Below are 22363 nucleotides of genomic sequence, written 5' to 3' on the forward strand. Positions count from 1 at the left end.
AAATAGAACTAGCACCCATGTATCTAAAAAAAAAATAAAAAAAAGGTTTTAAAAAAAAAAAAGGCTTTTTAAAAGCATTCACAGTCTGTGGTGCCCTCAGGTGGTCAGGGAGAGCGTTCCACAGACTGGGAGCGGCGGCGTCTTAGATTGTGCTGTGGGCCGTCCTCAGGACATTCTCTGATCCGTCACTTTTTTCCCATTTGTGTGCAGGTGAGAACCTCTGGTCCTGGAAGCAAGGAGGACGTGGATGCTGCCGCACGGAACTTATGTCCTCCCAGGAAGTGACACAAACAAAAACGGGTCACGGTGACTGACGGGATTGGTCAAGTCTTATTTATTGCCGAGGATCAGCCGGATCCTAAAACGTCTTTTTACATTTCTACCTGGTCACACGTGAAGCACACCTTTTTGTGTACAACTAACCAGAGAGGAAGGTCCACCTGGCGCAGGAGTGGCGGCACACCACAGGTACCAGTCGTCTGGCGAGCTTGTCTTCTGCACTCCAACCAGAGGGGGACAGCGGACCTTTTTAGAAGACAAACTGATGACATGCAAACAATTCACACGTTCACAATCTTTATTAGCGGGGTTGTAAGGCGCTAAGGTTCTGGACTGGGTGGACGGTGTTCTGGCGAGACATGCTCCCCATTGGAATTGATGTGTTTAATCCTACACGTGAGTACACTGTTTTGTCTACTGCTGCCAAATGATGACTTTTTAATCGATTAATCACATTTAGAATTTTTAATCACTCGTTAATAGGAGCTTGCAGAGTAAACATTTACATTAAAAAAAAGAAGAGCCTAATATTTGGACGCGGGAGCATTTTTAAATGCGCATTTATTTGCGTAAAACCTGGAAAGAGTCATCTAAAGTGTCGTACTTGAAAGTGTACAGTATGCACTCAGAATAAATTGTGATTAATGTGATGCTTTTTTGTGATTAATCAGGAGTTAACTCGTTGTTTTGGACGGCCCCAATTTTTCATTTACCTTATTTTTTCGGAGTATAAGTCGCTCCGGCCGAAAATGCATAATAAAGAAGGAAAAAAAACATAAGTCGCATTTTTTGGGGGAAATTTATTTGATAAAACTCAACGCCAAGAATAGACATTTGAAAGGCAATTTAAAATAAATAAAGAATAGTGAACAACAGGCGGAATAAGTGTACGTTATATGAGGCATAAATAACCAACTGAGAACGTGCCTGGTATGTTAAAGGCCTACTGAAATGACATTTTTTTATTTAAATGGGAATAGCAGATCCATTCTATGTGTCATACTTGATCATTTGGCGATATTGCCATATTTTTGCTGAAAGGATTTAGTAGAGAACGACGATAAAGATCGCAACTTTTGGTATCTGATAAAAACAACCCTTGCCCCTACCGGAAGTAGCGTGACGTCACAAGACAAAGTATTCCTCACAATTCCGCTTTGTTTACAATGGAGCGAGAGACATCCGGACCGAGAAAGCGACCATTACCCCATTAATTTGAGCGAAGATGAAAGATTCGTGGATGAGGAACGTGAGAGTGAAGGACTACAGTGTAGTGCGGGGTGTATCTTTTTTCACTCTGACCGTAACTTAGGTACAAGCTGGCTCATTGGATTCCACACTCTCTCCTTTTTCTATTGTGGATCACGGATTTGTATTTTAAACCACCTCAGATACTATATCCTCTGGAAAATGAGAGTCGAGAACGCGAAATGGACATTCACAGTGACTGAACATGTAAATACACGGTTAATAATTTTCAGCTTTGCGAAGCTAAAAAAATAGACGCTAACTTAGCTACAGAGCTAACGTGATAGCAGGCTCAAATGCAGATAGAAACTAAATTTTAAAAAACCCTGACTGGAAGGATAGACAGAATATCAACAATACTATTAAACCATGAACATGTAAATACACGGCTAATAATTTTCAGCTTGGCGAAGCTAAAAAAATAGAAGCTAAGTTAGCTACGGAGCTAACGTGATAGCATCAGTCTCAAATGCAGATAGAAACTAAATTAAAAAAAAACCCTGACTGGAAGGATAGACAGAAGATCAACAATACTATTAAACCATGAACATGTAAATACACGATTAATAATTTTCAGCTTGGCGAAGCTAAGTTAGCTACGGAGCTAACGTGGTAGCATCAGTCTCAAATGCAGATAGAAACTAAATTTAAAAAAAACCCTGACTGGAAGGATAGACAGAAGATCAACAATACTATTAAACCATGAACATGTAAATACACGATTAATAATTTTCAGCTTTGCGAAGCTAAAAAAAAATAGAAGCTAAGTTAGCTACAGAGCTAACGTGATAGCAGGCTCAAATGCAGATAGAAACAAAATTTAAAAAAAACCTGACTGGAAGGATAGACAGAAGATCAACAATACTATTAAACCATGAACATGTAAATACACGGCTAATAATTTTCAGCTTGGCGAAGCTAAGTTAGCTACGGAGCTAACGTGATAGCATCAGTCTCAAATGCGGATAGAAACTAAATTTAAAAAAAACCCTGACTGGAAGGATAGACAGAAGATCAACAATACTATTAAACCATGTACATGTAAATACACGGTTAATAATTTTCAGCTTGGCGAAGCTAAAAAAATAGAAGCTAACTTAGATGCGGCGGCGGGCGTTGTACGCTTTTGATGACACCCCGGCCGCCATCAGAGTCGGCAAGAAACATATATTTCCCCAAAGTTACGTAGGTGACATGCACATATCGACACGCACGTACGGGCAAGCGATCAAATGTTTGGAAGCCAAAATCTGTACTCACCGTAGTGCGTCTGCTATCCTGCTCAAAACACAACACAACCTCCTGGTGTTGGTGTTGCTGCAGCCAGCCGCTAATACACCGATCCCACCTACAACTTTCTTATTTGCAGCCTCCATTGTCCATTAAACAAATTGCAAAAGATTCACCAACACAGATGTCCAGAATACTGTGGAAGTTTGTCAAAGAAAACAGAGGTATTTGATTTGGGTCCAAACACTTCCCTTGACCTCGTGACGTCACGCGCATACGTCATCATACCACGACGTTTTCAAGCGGAAGTTTAAAATGTCACTTTATAAGTTAACCCGGCCGTATTGGCATGTGTTGCAATGTTAAGATTTCATCATTGATATATAAACTATCAGACTGCGTGGTCGCTAGTAGTGGCTTTCAGTAGGCCTTTATGGTAAGAGTCATTCAAAGAACTATAACATACAGAACATGCTATACGTTTACCAAACAATCTGTCACTCCTAATCGCTAAATCCCATGAAATCTTATACGTCTAGTCTCTTACGTGAAGGAGATAAATAATATTATTTGATATTTTACGTTTAACGTGTTAATAATTTCACACATAAGTCGCTCCCGAGTATAAGTCGCACCCCCCCGGCCAAACTATGAAAAAAAACTGCGACTTTTAGTCCGAAAAATACGGTATGTGCTCAGAATAAATTGTGATTAATCTGCATATATGCATGATTAATATGGTACTTTTTTTGTGATTAATCATGAGTTAACTCGTTATTTTGGACGGCCCGGATTTGTCATTTAGTATACAGTACATGTTTCACTCTACAACCAAATTAGTGTTGTCTTGATACTAATATTTTGGTGCCGGTACCAAGATGTATTTCAATACTTTTCTCAATAAAGGGGACCACAAAAAATTGAATTATTGGCTTTGTTTTAACAAAAAATCTTAAAGTACATTAAACATATGTTTATTATTGTAGTTTAGTACTTAAATAAAATAGTGAACATACTAGACAACATGTCTTTTAGTAGTAAGTAAACAAACAAAGACTCCTAATTAGTCTGCTGACATATGCAGTAACATATTGTGTCATTTATACACCTATTATTTTGTACACATTGAGGGACAAGCTGTAAAAAATTATTAATGCACTTGTTCATTTTCTGTTAATATCTATTTTAACTACACTTCTGTTAAAATGTAATAATCACTTATTCTTCTGTTGTTTTGATACTTAACATTAGTTTTGGATGATACCACACACTTCGGTATCGATCCGATACCAAGTAGTTACAGGGTCATACTTTGGTCGTAATTTAAGTCCTCGTGTGTCCAGGGACGTATTTCCTGACTTTATAAACATAATATGAATTTGATGCTAAAAAATATTGATGTAATCATAGTAGTATCGACTAGATACGCTCCTGCACTTGGTATCATTACAGTGGATGTCAGGTGTAGATCCACCCACGGTGTTTGTTTACATTGTGACGCCGGTGAGCTACGGTGTGTAGTGAAGCATGTTTAGCTATTCCTCGTCCTGCAGTGATAATATACTTGTAAGAAACTCACTTTGTCGCCATGGAGGAGGATTAGTCATTTAGAAGTAGCTACAACACTGTGGATGGACGTTAGCCGCTAGCCATGTCTTAAAGCATCTCTTCCTGAGGTCGTTTCAGTGTTATAACTTCACCTTTGTTAGTTTTTAAGCCAAAATGCATCCATTCTCCCTTTTCTGTCTACACACTGTGTCTGCTTGGAAGTACTCTGTGATTGGGCACTGCCGAACATGCTCCTCTGCTCGTAAAACCGGCAATGCGACGGCGCGTCGTAAAAAAATATATATATATATGACGAACCGGTACTTTTCAAACAGAGTATAGTACCGTTTTTGATTCATTTGTACCATGATACTATACTAGTACCGATAGGAAAGTGCTCCCAGCATGCCTTGCAGCACTTTTTCCATGCCTTGAAATAAACCCCAGGTTAGATGGTGTAAATTAGTAGCGTGAAACATGTTAAAAGACAAACTAAATGGTTATTTAGTGTAGTCAAGGTAAAGTTAGTGAGTTCCAACGGGTCTTGCCAGAACTAAGGTACGCCACTGGGCCAAGGGAAGATCTTTGACTGGTTGTAAACGTTTAATGAGATAAACAGAAAACAATAAATAAGGACAAATAATAAATATCAACGTCATTCCCACCAGTGTGTTCTTAGAAGTGGAGAATGACGCTCGAGTTTGGAGGCTTCGCAAAAGTCTGAAATGAAAGATTGTTCCAGTTGATGAACTTCTACTTAGTGAGTGTCCGCTTCTCGCCTGGAGGAGCAACAAAGCCTGAGTCTCTCAGCAAGACCAAACATGTCAAGTTAATAATTCTGCAGCCGGGAAATAAAAAGTGCTGCCGTCACATAAAGGTGCAATAGATTGTGGTTTGTTAAACCTCGACTTCAGGTCCGTGTTTGCGGCTACACGCCCTTCATGGCGGACGACACCTTCTTCTTGCGGGCGGCCAACATCTCGTAGAAGGGGTCCTTGCTTATGGCGGCTCTGCGGGAGAGGACGCCTTTTTTTATTTACAGTTCAAATGTGAGGATTTGAATTACACTCCTTTGTGGTCCACATCACATGAACTGGGCCTTATACCGTTATTTTTATAAACCTATGGAAAATATAGACTAGGAGAAAAATATGAAATGTAACCTATAATCCCCTCAGTAATAATAATAGATTTGTAAAAAGCACTTTACATTGAGTAAACAACCTCAAAGTGCTACAGCGTATTCAAAAAATTAATAAAAATAAAAACTAGAACAGCCAAATAGCCAAAACTAGTATGCATATATCTAAAAAAAAAAGAGGCTTTTTTAAAAATAAGGGTTTTTAAAGCCTTTTTTAAAAGTATCCACAGTCTGTGGTGCCCTCAGGTGGTCAGGGAGAGCGTTCCACAGACTGGGAGCGGCGGAGCAGAAAGCCCGGTAGAAAACAAACTGTCAACCCAATGTAAACAATTCTAAAATCACATTCAACAATAACTTCCTTCAATGCAGGTGCCAAAATAAGCAATACGTGAGAAGTGTAAACCCACAAACCTGAGAAAAACAATTGTTTGCCGGTTTAGTGCCAGGAAGTTACAGCTGTGCTCTAAAGGGTGAGCACCGCTAAGGTGGTGTGGTGGTGAGAATGAGCGCCTTGCATCATTTACAGACCACATTGGTCTGATTAGTCCTTTTAAAGATAATCCAAAAAACTACCAAACTGTCCAGGTGACCTTTCCCGTTTTATCTACAATTTCTTCATTTTTACTTTCTCTTCTCACTCGCAACCCAACTTGATAGTTGATACTGTTACCTACTCAGTGGCCTAGTGGTTAGAGTGTCCGCCCTGAGATGGGTAGGTCGTGAGTCATACCAAAGACTATAAAAACGGGAGCCATTACCTCCCTGCTTGGCACTCAGCATCAAGGGTTGGAATTGGGGGTTATATCACCAAAAATGATTCCCGGGCGCGGCCACCGCTGCTGCTCACTGCTCCCCCCACCTCCCAGGGGGTGGAACAAGGGGATAGGTCAAATACCGGAATTGGTAATTAAGAGTTGGACAATATAGGACATCTCTAGTACAGTACAGGCCAAAAGTTTGGACACACCTTCTCTTCATTCAATGTGTTTTCTTTATTTTCATGACTATTTACATTGTAGATTGTCACATCAAAACTATGAATGACCACATAACAACAAAAAAAAGGTGAAATAACTGAAAACATGTTTTATATTCTAGTTTCTTCAAAATAGCCACCCTTTGCTCTGAATACTTTTCCGCACACTCTTGGCATTCTCTCCATGAGCTTCAAGAGGTAGTCACTTTTCAGGTGTGTTTGAAGCTCATGGAGAGAATGCCAAGAGTGTGCAAAGCAGTAATCAGAGCAAAGGGGTGGCTATTTTGAAGAAACTAGAATATAAAACATGTTTTCAGTTATTTCACCTTTTTGTTGTTGTTATGTGTTCATTCATAGTTGTGATGTGACAATCTACAATGTAAATAGTCATGAAAATAAAGAAAACACATTAAATGAGAAGGTGTGTCCAAACTTTTGGCCTGCACTGTACGTCCAGCACACTGTGACATCACACCGTGTCCACTCCAAATGCAGGAATCTAACATGACTATCCAACATGTAAAAGTCAATAAATGGTGGCACTAATAATAAGTCCATTTGAACAACTCACTTGATGCTGCTCATCCACTCTTCCTTCTCCTCCACGGTGGGCGCGGAGATTCTGTAAAAAGTGTGGTTGCCCTCCACCACGCGGCCGTCCGCCTCCGTCTTGCAGGCCTTGATCACCTGATCTCTGTGGTCCGGGATGAAGAGCTCGAAGCAGTTCTTTTGGAAAGGGGAGGAGGAGGAGAGCGGGTCACCCAAAATGAGTTGTCGCGGAAAATGTGGCGAGTGGCGGAGGGTTTTACCGGTTTCTTTGAGTCATCCACTTCTCTGAGGCTCAGATTTTCCAGCGGGATGATCCCTCTGGGTTCTTTGTCCTGAGCGAGCGAGCGAGAGAGAGAGAGAACACTCTTGCACGACTTGTCACAAACTCATTTGTATGGCCTAACTGCCAAATGTAGCATGGCCAAGTTAATATTACTACAACATTGCCCCTTTCATTTGATTATTACCATATTGTATGTCAACTAACTCAGTATTCAGAAGATAAAGTGCAGATATTGTGGAAATCATTTCAAAAAGGATTTTAAATGACAAAAAAAATGCTTGGGATAGCTTTTTGCATTAAATATTGATTGAAGAAAAACTGCAGTTGCATGCGATAAACATCATTTATGTCAAAATGTAAACTTTAGCCCTTTATATGAAGTGTCAATTGGACAAATTAAATATCTTGAAATAATTGTGTCAATTATATTATTAATAAAATACATGAATGTGTTTAGATGTGATTAATTTAATGTAAAATATAATTTAAATATTTTATGATTTTTAAAATAAATGTATTTCATAGTTTAATTAAAAATTTCACAATGTACTTTATCCAAACCACGTTTATTACCGTATTTTCGGACTATAAGGCACACCTAAAATCCTTACATTTTCTCAGAACTCGACAGTGCGCCTTATAACCCGGTGCACCTAATATACGGAATAATTCTGGTTGTGCTCGAAGCTATTTTATTTGGTACATGGTGAAATGATTTTTTTTTCTTTTTTTTTTTTAAAGGCTTTTTTTTTTTTTTAGATATATGCATACTTATTTTAGCTATTTGGCTGTTCTAGTTTTTATTTTATTTTATTTTTTATTATCTTTGTATTTTAATACACTGTAGCACTTGGAGGTCGTTTACTCAATGTAAAGTGCTTTTTACAAATAAAATATATTATTATTATTATGGCAGTCACACATAAGAGATACGTGTAGAGTAGACTGCAATATGATCGCAGTCGCACATAAGAGATACGTGTAGACTGCAATATGACTCAAGTAAACACCAACATTTTATATGTTCCATTGAAAATATAGAACATTACACACCGCGCTCAAAAATGTTTTAGTACGACTTTGGTGAGCTTGATGGATTGTACTGTGCTTCAACATATGAGTATTATTATGGTGTGTGTATAAGGTAAGACATTATCTGGCGTTTTGTTTCGCAATATTATGCAAAAGCAACTTTTCTTACCTTCTGGTGCCTGCTGATCTGTATTTGGGATATGCATAAGTCCTGAAAATTTGCACGCACCCGCCTTTGTAGTCGATAAAAGCTTATTTTTCTCTATCTTCTTGTTATGTGACATTCATCCTTCGCTGTTGCCATTTTTATTATTAAGTAGTGTAAAGTTCTTACTTATATATGTCAGTAAACTCGCCATGAAAGCGCTAAAACATACCGGTGTAGTGAGTTTACAATATTCACCCAAGGAACTTTAGTTATTAGAGAGTTCCGGTCAGACGTTTTTTTTTGTTGTTGTTGTACTAGTGAGCCACGGATGAGGAGATGCTGCTCCATTATTGATTGAAGTAAAGTCTGAATGTCATTAAAACAGTTAGCTCCATCTTTTGACACTTCTTCCACTCCCGTCCTTGCACGCTACACCGCTACAACAAAGATGACGGGGAGAAGACGCTCTTGAAGGTGAGCCACGTAAATAAGACCCGCCCACAAAACGGCGCGTCCTGAAGCGACTGTCAGAAAGCGGCTTAAAGGCCTACTGAAATGAATTTTTTTACATTTAAACAGGGATAGCAGATCCATTCTGTGTCATACTTGATCATTTCGCGATATTGCCATATTTTTGCTGGAAGGATTTAGTAGAGAACGACGACGATAAAGATCGCAACTTTTGGTATCTGATAAAAAAAGCCTTGCCTCTACCGGAAGTAGCGTGACGTAGTCAGTTGACAGGCTCCTCACATTTTCCTATTGTTTTCAATGCAGCTAGAGAGATTCGGACCGAGAAAGCGACGATTACCCCATTAATTTGAGCGAGGATGAAAGATTTGTGGATGAGGAACGTTAGAGTGAAGGACTAGAATGCAGTGCAAGACATATTTTTTCGCTCGGACCGTAACTTAGGTACAAGCTGGCTCATTGGATTCCACACTCTCTCCTTTTTCTATTGTGGATCACGGATTTGTATTTTAAACCACCTGGGATACTATATCCTCTTGAAAATGAGAGTCAAGAACGCGAAATGGACATTCACAGTGACTTTTATCTCCACGACAATACATCGACGAAACACTTTAGCTACGGAGCTAACGTGATAGCATCGTGCTTAACTGCATATAGAAACAAAATAAATAAATCCCTGACTGGAAGGATAGACAGAAGATCAACAATACTATTAAACCATGGACATGTAACTACACGGTTAATGTTTTCCAGCCTGGCGAAGGTTAACAATGCTGTTGCTAACGACGCCATTGAAGCTAACTTAGCAACCGGACCTCACAGAGCTATGCTAAAAACTTTAGCTATCCACCTACACCAGCCAGCCCTCATCTGCTCATCAACACCCGTGCTCACCTGCGTTCCAGCGATCGACGGTGCGACGAAGGACTTCACCCGATTACAGATGCGGTCGGCGAGACGGAGGAAGTTAAGGTGAGTTCGGCGGCTAGCGCGTCTGCTATCCATCTCTAACTTCCTGGTTGTGTTGCTGTAGTCCGCCGCTAATACACCGATCCCACCTACAACTTTCTTCTTTGCAGTCTTCATTGTTCATTAAACAAATTGCAAAAGATTCACCAACACAGATGTCCAGAATACTGTGGAATTTTGAAATGAAAACAGCTTTTTTGTATTGTATTCAATGGGGTACCAATACTTCTATCAACCGTTTACGTCACGCGCATACGTCATCATACATAGACGTTTTCAACCGGAAGTGTGGCGGGAAATTTGAAATTGCACTTTATAAGTTAACCCGGCCGTATTGGCATGTGTTGCAATGTTAAGATTTCATCATTGATACATAAACTATCAGACTGCGTGGTCGGTAGTAGTGGCTTTCAGTAGGCCTTTAAAGATGATCTGTAAAACATCATCTATGCAACATTTTGACCAAAGAACCACCATTACGTGTTATGTAGACCACAAGGAAGTCTTTTACATTTAGAAAATAATATGACCCCTTTAACGCGCCTTATAATCCGGTGCGCCCTATGGTCCAGACAATACAGTATTTAGTTTTGTCCCACTTGGCCCTCTGAGTTGACACACATTTCCAGGTTTTTGGGGGGCCCACATAAAATGTTGTAAAAGCTGATGTATTAAGCTGCTCAGACTACTCACGGTTGTGAACTCAAAGTAGTAAAGGCAGTTATCTGTGAGAATAAACCAGCGCCTCTTCCAGGTCTTCACTCGACCACCTGTGGACAAACGTCAGGTCAGCATTGATGATGATGATGATGATGATGATGGTGATTAGCTGTTAGAGCAGGTCAACAAAGGCAAAGAGAAAAGCTGCAGGGTTCAGAGGTCATGTGCAGGAGTCCAGCCAAAGTGTTAGTTAGTTCAAGGGTGTCCAAAGTGGCACATTCTAAAAGTACTATTTAAAAAAAATAAATAAATGTGGAAGTGAAAAAAAGCACACAGGTGAAACGTAACAAGAAAAAGTTGCAATGTTGACGCTAATAACACAAAATTGCCATGCAGACTGTTTTACTTTAAAACGGTCATTGCTCAAAACAATCATTAAAATAAGTTTTATTGACCTATTCAAGGCTCCAGTTATTTCACATGACATATTCCATTTTGAAACATTTAAATAAATATTGCATATTTTGTGTGTTTGCCATATAAAAAAATGGGGTTTTCTTTGACAAAAAGGGCATAAAACAAAACAAATGAAAATAATAAAAAAGTTAATCTAGAGACCCAAGTGTTGAAAATAAAATAAATAAGTGTGACTTATTTTTTACACTTTTAGGAGTGGGGCTCTTTTGGATTCCCAATAATTTTAGTGGGATTTTTTTTGGACTGTCATTCCTCAAAAAATAGCAATAAATTCAAATCAATGTTATGAATTATTGAACTATTTAAGGTTCCAATTAATGCACATGAAATATTCCATTTTGAATCATTAAAAAAATATTGCATATTTGTGTGTTTGCCATATACAAAACAAGGTTTTTTTTTGACAAAAAGGGCATAAAAAAATTTAAAAAATCCACATGAAAATAATAAAAAGTCATAATCAACAGATGTGAAGTTGATCTAGAGACCCAAGTGTTGAAAGTAAAATAAATAAATAAGTGACTTATTTTCTTACACTTTTAGGAGTGGGGCTCTTTTGGATTCCCAATAATTTTAGTAGGATTTTTTTTGACTGTCATTCCTCAAAAAATAACAATACATTAAAATCAATGTTATGAATTATTAAACTATTTAAGTCTCCAATTACTGCACATGAAATATTCCATTTTGAAACAAATAAATATTGCATATTTGTGTGTTTGCCATATAAATAAACAAGGTTTTCTTTGACAAAAAAGGGCATAAAACAAAACTATTGAAAATAATTTAAAAAAGTCATAATCAACAGATCTGAAGTTGATCTAGAGACCCAAGTGTTGAAAGTTAAAAAAATAAATAAGTGTCACTTATTTTTTACACTTTTAGGAGTGGGGCTCTTTTGGATTCCCAATAATTTTGGTGGGATTTTTTTTTAATGTCATTCCTCAAAAAATAATAAATTAAAATCAATGTTATGAATTATTGAACTATTTAAGGCTCCAATTAATGCACATGAAATATTCCATTTTGAATCATTTAAAAAAATATTACATATTTTGTGTGTTTGTCCTATACAAAACAAGATTTTTTTGTTGTTTTTTTAACAAAAAGGGCATAAAACAAAACAAAACTCCAAATGAAAATAATAAAAACTCATTCAACAGATGTGAACTTGATCTAGGGACCCAAGTGTTGAAAGTTAAAAAAAATAAATAAGTGTGACTTATTTTTTACACTTTTAGGAGTGGTGCTTTTTTGGATTCCCAATAAATGTAGTGGGATTTTTTTGACTGTCATTCTTCAAAAAATAACAATAAATTAAAATCAATGTTATGAATTATTGACCTTTTTAAGGCTCTAATTAATGCAAATCAAATATTCCATTTTAAATCATTTAAAAAAATATTGCATATTTTGTGTGTTTGCCATATACAAAACGAGGGTTTTTTTCGACAAAAAGGGCATAAAACAACAAAAACTCCAAATGAAAATAATAAAAGCTCATAATCAACAGATGTGAACTTGATCTAGAGACCCAAGTGTTGAAAGTAAAAAAAAAAATAAGTGTGACTTATTTCTTACACTTTTAGCTTTTGGATTCCCAATAATTTTAGGATTTTTTTGTACTGTCATTCCTCAAAAAATAACAATAAATTAAAACCAATGTTATGAATTATTGAACTATTTAGGCTCCAATTAATGCACATGAAATATTAAATTTTGAAACATTTAAATAAATATTGCACATTTGTGTGTTTGCCATATAAAAAAAACAAGTTTTTCTTTGACAAAAAACAGCATAAAACAAAACAAATGAAAATAATTTAAAAAAGTCAGAATCAACAGATCTGAAGTTGATCTAGAGACCCAAGTGTTGAAAGTAAAAAAAAAAAATAAGTGACTTATTTTTTACACTTTTAGGATTGGGGCTCTTTTGGATTCCCAATAATTTTAGTATGACTTTTTTTTTAACTGTCATTCCTCAAAAAAAAAACAATAAATTAAAATCAGTGTTATGAATTATTGAACTATTTAAGGCTCCAATTACTGCACATCAAATATTCCATTTTGAATCATTCAAAAAATATTGCATATTTTGTGTGTTTGTCATAAACAAAACAAGGTTGTTTTTTTTTTTTACAAAAAGGGCATAAAACAAAACAAAAAAACTCCAAATGAAAATAATAAAAACTCATAATCAACAGATGTGAACTTGATCTAGAGACCCAAGTGTTGAAAGTTAAAAAAAATAAATAAGTGTGACTTATTTTTTACACTTTTAGGAGTGGTGCTCTTTTGGATTCCCAATAATTGTAGTGGGATTTTTTTGACTGTCATTCCTCAAAAAATAACAATAAATTAAAAACAATGTTATGAATTATTGAACTATTTAAGGCTCTAATTAATGCAAATGAAATATTCCATTTTGAATCATTTAAAAAAATATTGCATATTTTGTGTGTTTGCCATATACAAAACGAGGGTTTTTTTTCGACAAAAAGGGCATAAAACAACAACAAAAACTCCAAATGAAAATAATAAAAACTCATAATCAACAGATGTGAACTTGATCTAGAGACCCAAGTGTTGAAATAATAATAATAATAATGGATTAGATTTATATAGCGCTTATCTAGACACTCAAAGCGCTTCACAGAGAAGTGAGAACCCATCATTCATATTTACAAAGTAAAAAAAAAAAATAAGTGTGACTTATTTCTTACACTTTTAGCTTTTGGATTCCCAATAATTTTAGGATTTTTTTTTACTGTCATTCCTCAAAAAATAACAATAAATTAAAACCAATGTTATGAATTATTGAACTATTTAGGCTCCAATTAATGCACATGAAATATTAAATTTTGAAACATTTAAATAAATATTGCACATTTGTGTGTTTGCCATATAAAAAAACAAGGTTTTCTTTGACAAAAAAACAGCATAAAACAAAACAAATGAAAATAAAAATAAAAAGTCATAATCAACAGATCTGAAGTTGATCTAGAGACCCAAGTGTTGAAAGTAAAAAAAATAAATAAGTGTGACTTATTTTTTACACTTTTAGGATTGGGGCTCTTTTGGATTCCCAATAATTTTAGTATGACTTTTTTTTTAACTGTCATTCCTCAAAAAATAACAATAAATTAAAATCAGTGTTATGAATTATTGAACTATTTAAGGCTCCAATTACTGCACATCAAATATTCCATTTTGAATCATTCAAAAAATATTGCATATTTTGTGTGTTTGTCATATACAAAACAAGGTTGTTTTGTTTTTTTTACAAAAAGGGCATAAAACAAAACAAAAAAACTCCAAATGAAAATAATAAAAAGTCATAATAAACAGATGTGAACTTGATCTAGAGACCCAAGTGTTGAAAGTTAAAAAAAAATAAATAAGTGTGACTTATTTTTTACACTTTTAGGATTGGGGCTCTTTTGGATTCCCAATAATTTTAGTATGATTTTTTTTTTAACTGTCATTCCTCAAAAAATAACAATACATTAAAATCAATGTTATGAATTATTGAACTATTTAAGGCTCCAATTACTGCACATCAAATATTCCATTTTGAATCATTCAAAAAATATTGCATATTTTGTGTGTTTGTCATATACAAAACGAGGGTTTTTTTTTTTTTATTTACAAAAAGGGCATAAAACAAAACAAAAAAATCCAAATGAAAATAATAAAAACTCAATCAACAGATGTGAACTTGATCTAGAGACCCAAGTGTTGAAAGTAAAATAAATAAATAAGTGTGACTTATTTTTTACACTTTTAGGATTGGGGCTCTTTTGGATTCCCAATAATTTTAGTAGGATTTTTGTTTGACTGTCATTCCTCAAAAAATAACAATAAATTAAAATCAATGTTATGAATTATTGAACTATTTAAGGCTCCAGTTAAAGCACATGAAATATTCCATTTTGAATCATTAATCATTGTTTGCCATATACAAAACAAGGTGTTTTTTTTACAAATAGGGCATAAAAAAAATAAAAACTCCAAATGAAAATAATAAAAACTCGTAATTAACAGATCTGAAGTTGATGTAGAGATCCAAGTGTTGAAAGTAAAAAAAAATAAGTGTACCTTATTTTTTAAATTTTTAGGAGTGGGGCTCTTTTGGATTCCCAATAATTTTAGTATGATTTTTTTTTTTTTACTGTCATTCCTCAAAAAATAACAATAAATTAAAATCAGTGTTATGAATTATTGAACTATTTAAGGCTCCAATTACTGCACATCAAATATTCCATTTTGAATCATTCAAAAAATATTGCATATTTTGTGTGTTTGTCATAAACAAAACGAGGTTGTTGTTTTTTTTTACAAAAAGGGCATAAAACAAAACAAAAAAACTCCAAATGAAAATAATAAAAACTCATAATCAACAGATGTGAACTTGATCTAGAGACCCAAGTGTTGAAAGTAAAATAAATAAATAAGTGTGACTTATTTTTTACACTTTTAGGAGTGGTGCTCTCTCGGATTCCCAATAATTTTGGTGGGATTTTTTTTGACTGTCATTCCTCAAAAAAAATTAAATTAAAATCAATGTTATGAATTATTGAACTATTTAGACTCCAATTAATGCACATGAAATATTCCATTTTGAATCATTAATCATTGTTTGCCATATACAAAACAAGGTGTTTTTTTTACAAATAGGGCATAAAAAAAATAAAAACTCCAAATGAAAATAATAAAAACTCGTAATTAACAGATCTGAAGTTGATGTAGAGACCCAAGTGTTGAAAGTAAAAAAAATAAGTGTACCGTATTTTTTAATTTTTTAGGAGTGGGGCTCTTTTGGATTCCCAATAATTTTAGTATGATTTTTTTTGGACTGTCATTCCTCAAAAAATAACAATAAATTAAAATCATTGTTATGAATTATTGAACTATTTAAGGCTCCAATTAATGCACATGAAATATTCAATTTGGTAATTTTAGCACATTTTCTGTTTTGCCATAAAAAAAGTTTTCTTTAAAAAAAAAAAAAAAGGTGTAAACAAATTATTTCATTAACAATTATTTTATTTTTAGCATTTTTCTGACTAAGACCCTTCCAGGTCCCTGGAACCAAACGTTAGAGGAGCCCTAAAGGTAAAAATATATATTAAATTGGTCACCGCAGTTTTTGATTTTTAAGAGTGCGTACCTAAAATGGAAAATGTTTGGACACCCCTGTGTGAGAGAAAAAGCGCAGAGCGGAATGGTTTTGTGCGCACGTGGAAATGAGAGATCAATGCTAACGTGCACACAGCAGGTGACAGGAAGCAGAGCGGCGCGTTAGAGCTGATTGGTACGTACCTCCTGGTTTCATAAACAGGACACATAAGGAAAAGAAGAGAACAGTCAAGTCTTGCATACTGACATTTCCATCATGGACCAACCAGTTTAGCCACTAGAGGGCACCTGCCAGACAACGGGGTGTCAAACGTGCGTACCCAGTTTGAGCAGCCAGCCCTCCCGGTCAGGATTGAAGAAGGTGTGCGTCAGGTCGTTGCCGTCGTCCTCGGGGATCTTGAAGGGTTCGTTCTTGATGCTTTCAAACAGGTTCTGCAAAGTCAAACAACCTCAGAGGCATGGCTGCACAACTTTGAGAAGAAATAACCTCATTGCAATGTTTCTCTCTAAAATCGCCATGTTTCTATTTTATACGTATAAATGCATAAAACTGCAAAAAGTGAAGGAAGACATGTTACTTTTTGACTGTCAATCACCATTCTTGTCTCAGCATACCACACATTACAACAATATGCAACAATCTACTTTGACAAATATTTGGCTTTATGCAGACAGACTCAGAGCTTTTGTCTACATTGTTAAAGTTAAAGTACCAATGATTGTCACACACACACTAGGTGTGGTGAAATGTGTCCTCTGCATTTGACCCATCCACTTGTTCACCCCCTAGGAGGTGAGGGGAGTAGTGGGCAGCAGCGGTGGCCGCGCCCGGGAATCATTTTTGGTGATTTAACCCCCAATTCCAACCCTTGATGCTGAGTGCCAAGCAGGGAAGTAATGGGTCCGATTTTTACAGTCTTTGGTATGACTCAACCGGGGTTTGAACCTACCGATCTCAGGGCGGACACTCTAACCACTAGGCCACTGAGTGGTTTTGGTGGCTTTTCCTGTTTTGTTGGTATTTTCCGGTAGCAGTTTCATTTCTTCCCTGAGCGCTATTCCCCACACCTGCTTTGTTTTAGCAATCAAGAATATTTAAGTTGTGGCTATCGTTCTTTGTGGGGACATTGTTGATTGTCGTGTCATGTACGGATGTACTTTGTGGACGCCTTCTCTGCTCCCACACGCTGCAAGTCTTTGCTGTCGTCCAGCATTCTGTTTTTGTTTTACTTTGTAGCCAGTTCAGTTTTAGTTTCATTCTGCTTAGCCATCCCTAAGCTTCAATACCTTTTCTTAGCGGCACTCGCCTTCTGTTTATTTTTGGTTTAAGCATTAGACACCTTTTTACCTGCACGCTGCCTCCCGCTGTCGCCTGCATATTGCGATCACGACAAAGCAATTGGCTACCTCCTGCCACCTACTGATATGGAAGAGTATTACACGATTACTCTGCCAAGCTCTAGACAGCACAGACACTCAACAACGGCACATTATTTGCGGATTATAATTACCGGTTCAATGTCAATCAATCAATGTTGATTAATATAGCCCTGAATCAGTAATAAAGTGTCTCAAAGGGCTGCACAAGCCACAACGACGTCCTCGGTTCAGAGCCCACATAAGGGCAAGGAAAAACTCACAACCCAGTGGGATGTCAATACGAATGACTATGAGAAACCTTGGAGAGGACCGCAGATGTGGGTGACCCCCGCCCCTCTAGGGGAGACCGGATGCAATGGACGTCGAGTGGGTCTAGCATAATAGTGTGAGAGTCCAGTCCATAGTGGATCTAACATAATAGTGTGAGAGTCCAGTCCATAGTGGATCTAACATAATAGTGTGAGAGTCCAGTCCATAGTGGCTCTAACATAATAGTGAGAGTGCAGTCCATAGTGGATCTAACATAATAGTGAGAGTCCAGTCCATAGTGGATCTAACATAATAGTGTGAGAGTCCAGTCCATAGTGGATCTAACATAATAGTGAGAGTCCAGTCCATAGTGGATCTAACATAATAGTGAGAGTCCAGTCCATAGTGGATCTAACATAATAGTGAGAGTCCAGTCCATAGTGGATCTAACATAATAGTGTGAGAGTCCAGTCCATAGTGGATCTAACATAATAGTGTGAGAGTCCAGTCCATAGTGGATCTAACATAATAGTGAGAGTGCAGTCCATAGTGGATCTAACATAATAGTGTGAGAGTCCAGTCCATAGTGGATCTAACATAATAGTGAGAGTCCAGTCCATAGTGGAGCTAACATAATAGTGTGAGAGTCCAGTCCATAGTGGATCTAACATAATAGTGTGAGAGTCCAGTCCATAGTGGATCTAACATAATAGTGAGAGTCCAGTCCATTGTGGATCTAACATAATAGTGTCAGAGTCTAGTCCATAGTGGATCTAACATAATAGTGAGAGTCCAGTCCATAGTGGATCTAACATAATAGTGTGAGAGTCCAGTCCATAGTGGATCTAACATAATAGTGTGAGAGTCCAGTCCATAGTGGCTCTAACATAATAGTGAGAGTGCAGTCCATAGTGGATCTAACATAATAGTGAGAGTCCAGTCCATAGTGGATCTAACATAATAGTGTGAGAGTCCAGTCCATAGTGGATCTAACATAATAGTGAGAGTCCAGTCCATAGTGGATCTAACATAATAGTGAGAGTCCAGTCCATAGTGGATCTAACATAATAGTGAGAGTCCAGTCCATAGTGGATCTAACATAATAGTGTGAGAGTCCAGTCCATAGTGGATCTAACATAATAGTGTGAGAGTCCAGTCCATAGTGGATCTAACATAATAGTGAGAGTGCAGTCCATAGTGGATCTAACATAATAGTGTGAGAGTCCAGTCCATAGTGGATCTAACATAATAGTGAGAGTCCAGTCCATAGTGGATCTAACATAATAGTGAGAGTCCAGTCCATAGTGGGGCCAACAGGAGACCATCCCGAGCAGAGGTTGGTTATCAAAATATATATTTTTACCCCATTAGGTCAAATGACAATCTCCCTCGACACACCAGACTGTAGTTTACGGCACACTGGTGTGCCGCGGCACAGTGGTTGAAAAACACTGATTTAGAGTTTGACTGCAGCGCAGACAAACTTGCTTTTTCCTGTAAACACTTTTGATTGGCCAGGAGGCAAAGAACAACTTTGATTGGCCAAGATGTCTGTCACTAAAATGCCGGTGATGGCGGGGAAAAAAAACAACTTGTCTTTTGCGGTTAGGTCATCACACTAAATAAAACCTCAATGTCGCTTTATCATGCAGCTCTACTTGAGAGGCATTCACTGCCAGTTCGGGGACATCTCTCTCACCCGCAGAAGCTCCTCTGGCAGATCTCCTCCGTCGTTAATCCCTCGGTTCATCGCTGTAAATCTCTGGACGGAGGGTTTGTCCTTCACGTTTGGGTTGTGCAGGCTGGTGTTCAGCATGATGACGGCGAAGGAGAGCACGTAACACGTGTCTGTGGAAACGCAAACAGCCGCCTTTCAACGTGCTTGTTCATGGGACGGTCGGGTGCCGAGAGCTCTCACCGGTGCTCTGGAACACGCCGGGGTTACAGCGGCAGTATCGCTGGGCGAACGCCTCCATCATGCGGTCGATCTTCTGCGCTTCGCCCGGCAGCCGGAAGCTCCAGAGGAACTGCCGGAGAGCCTGGACCAGGTTCAAGTCCGTGAACTCGTGCAGCTGCAGGAAGGCGTGCAGCACCTCGATGTTGAAGTCGTCTCTGCGACATCCGACGAGGGAGACAAAATAAGACACATTAGGCTATCAATATAGATCAGAGGTGTCCGAAAAGTGGCTAGGAGTCTGCACAATCTAAAAATACTATTTAAAAAAAAAAAAAAAAGTGAAATAAAAGGGCAAACAAGTGAAATGTAACAAGAAAAAGTTGAATGAATGTTGACTTTAATAACACAAAGCCACCATGCAGGCTGTTTTTTCTTTAAAGCTGTCATTCCTCAAAAAATAATATTGACTCCAAACCAATGTTATGAATTATTGACCGACTCAAGGCTTCAATTACTTCACTTCAAATGATTGCATGGCTGAGTACAGAGGAGACATGTGAGTAAACACTATCACAGGAGACATCTGCACCAGCAGGTCATCAGACCATTTTTTTTTGTTCTGTCCAGCTTCTCAGGCAATTCATATAGTCGATACACTAGAAAAATAGTTCCTCAGTGTTTGCTCTTACAATAATAATGTTTCTACAGTTTGGTTATTATACAGGTTACGGAATGTAAATAAAGTATTGGTGACGGTTTTTGAATGCATTTTAAAGTGATTTAGAGGTAGAATCGATTGCTCCCGTTAGCTGCATTGCTAGTCACTTAGAACCAGACGATTTTTACATGTTAGAATGCAAAAAACGTCAAACCTTTTGTCTTCCCGTCTCTCAATAATTTCGAACGATGTGCAAAGTCCCCAAAAAAGTGCAGTTCCCCTTCAAGTGTTAAAAGTAAAAAGAACATTTTTTGTAATACTTTTACTTTTGGATCCCCAAGAATTTTAGAGTGATTTTATTTTCAAAAACTGTTCAAAAAATAATTAAAAGCCAAAATTAATGTTATGAATTATTGATTTATCAAAGGTCCTATTTCTTCACATCAAATATTCACTTCTGAATTTTTTTTGGAGGGGAAAACATTTCTTATTTTGTGTTTTTGACATCAAAACATGGTTTTCTTTGACAAGGGGCAAAGAACAAGCATTTAGTTTTCACTTAATATCGACAGCTAGACTGGAAGTTAATCTCGAGATTTAAGCGTTGAATGTTTAACAATAATAACAATATACAGTACACGCCAAAAGTTATGTACTTAACAAAAAAAGGTGAAATAACTGAAAACATGTTTTATATTCTAGTTTCTTCAAAATAGCCACCCTTTGCACACTCTTGGCATTCTCTCCATGAGCTTCAAGAGGTAGTCACCTGAAATGGTTTTCACTTCACAGGTGTGCTTGAAGCTCCTCGAGAGAATGCCAAGAGTGTGCAAAGCCGTAATCAGAGCAAAAGGGTGGCTATTTTGAAGAAACTAGAATATAAAACATGTTTTCAGTTATTTCACCTTTTTTTTGTTAAGTACATAACTCCACGTGTGTTCATTCATAGTTTTGATGCCTTCAGTGACAATCTACAATGTAAATAGTCATGAAAATAAATAAAATGCATTGAATGAAAAGGTGTGTCCCAACCTTTGGCCTGTACGGTATGACTTATTTTCAACATTTTTATGACTGCGACCCTTCCGGGTCCCCTGGACCAAACTTTAACAAAAATTCTAAATATTGTACTGGTTTTCAAAATGGAAAATATCCAAATGGCCCCCCGCATGCTTGGATTTTTCGGTGTGTGAGCCTCAATGGAAAAAATGATTTAGATGATGTGCTGAGCGGGATTGAGGCGGATTAAAGGATGATCTTTTAATCTCATGCATGAGGCAAAAACTGCATTGATCAGGCTCAGATCAGATTATCGGCACAACGCTGACCTCTCCCCCAGGTAGTCGCCGATGGCCGTCTTGTTCAGGCCCTCGCCCTTGTAGAGGAACCGTGCGATGTCTTCGCTGGTGTTTTTAAGCAGAGAGCTGTCAATCAGGAATTGGATCCCCTGCAGACAACATGCAGCAATAATAAGTACATTTGTGATTAATATTTGCATGAAATAGGCAGATTAAATGAGTACATGCATCACCTTTTTGGGGTCCATATTGAACTTCTTTCGACCCATGGCCATCTGTTTGTTCCTCTGCATGGTTTTCCTGTACACAGCAGATAAACATATGGAGGATTGTGTTTTATGGCAGGAACATCTACCAGTTATGGGTCAAACTGCACTGAAGCATCAACACTAGAGATGTCCGATAATGGCTTTTTTGCCGATATCCAATATTGTCCAACTCTTGATTACCGATTCCGATATCAACCGATACCGATATATACAGTCGTGGAATTAACACATTATTATGCCTAATTCTGTTGTGATGCCCCGCTGGATGCATTAAACAATGTAACAAGGTTTTCCAAAACAAATCAACTCAAGTTATGGAAATAATGCCAACATAGCACTGCCATATTTATTATTGAAGTCACAAAGTGTATATTGTAGCGTCCCGGAAGAGTAAGTGCTGCAAGGGGTTCTGGGTATTTGTTCTGTTGTGTTTATGTTGTGTTACGGTGCGGATGTTCT

General features: G+C 37.2%; 2 protein-coding genes across 4 annotated transcripts in view; one reads left to right on the top strand and one right to left on the bottom strand.

The window, feature by feature from the left end:
* The window catches only part of LOC133656238 (CDP-diacylglycerol--glycerol-3-phosphate 3-phosphatidyltransferase, mitochondrial), a 38647-nt gene extending 37718 nt beyond the window's left edge, over window positions 1-929 (top strand). The window contains exon 11 of the mRNA XM_062057180.1: window positions 211-929. The gene's annotated coding sequence lies outside the window, so the exon portion shown is untranslated. The remainder of the gene's footprint in view (window positions 1-210) is intronic.
* Window positions 14-22363, bottom strand: part of cyth1b (cytohesin 1b) — a 49553-nt gene continuing 27203 nt past the window's right edge. For 2 of the 3 annotated variants that reach the window (XM_062057183.1, XM_062057184.1), the window contains exons 4-12: window positions 21869-21935; window positions 21666-21784; window positions 19701-19894; window positions 19482-19630; window positions 16473-16585; window positions 10571-10649; window positions 7232-7303; window positions 6994-7148; window positions 14-5315 (exon numbers count right to left, since the gene is read on the bottom strand). In XM_062057183.1, coding sequence (XP_061913167.1) covers window positions 5234-5315; window positions 6994-7148; window positions 7232-7303; window positions 10571-10649; window positions 16473-16585; window positions 19482-19630; window positions 19701-19894; window positions 21666-21784; window positions 21869-21935 — 1030 coding nt within the window. In that variant the 3' untranslated portion in view covers window positions 14-5233. The remainder of the gene's footprint in view (window positions 5316-6993; window positions 7149-7231; window positions 7304-10570; window positions 10650-16472; window positions 16586-19481; window positions 19631-19700; window positions 19895-21665; window positions 21785-21868; window positions 21936-22363) is intronic. The other variant, XM_062057182.1, reaches the window with a different exon arrangement.

Source organism: Entelurus aequoreus, linkage group LG08 (genome assembly GCF_033978785.1).
Source record: "Entelurus aequoreus isolate RoL-2023_Sb linkage group LG08, RoL_Eaeq_v1.1, whole genome shotgun sequence".
In the NCBI taxonomy this organism is placed as follows: domain Eukaryota; kingdom Metazoa; phylum Chordata; class Actinopteri; order Syngnathiformes; family Syngnathidae; genus Entelurus; species Entelurus aequoreus.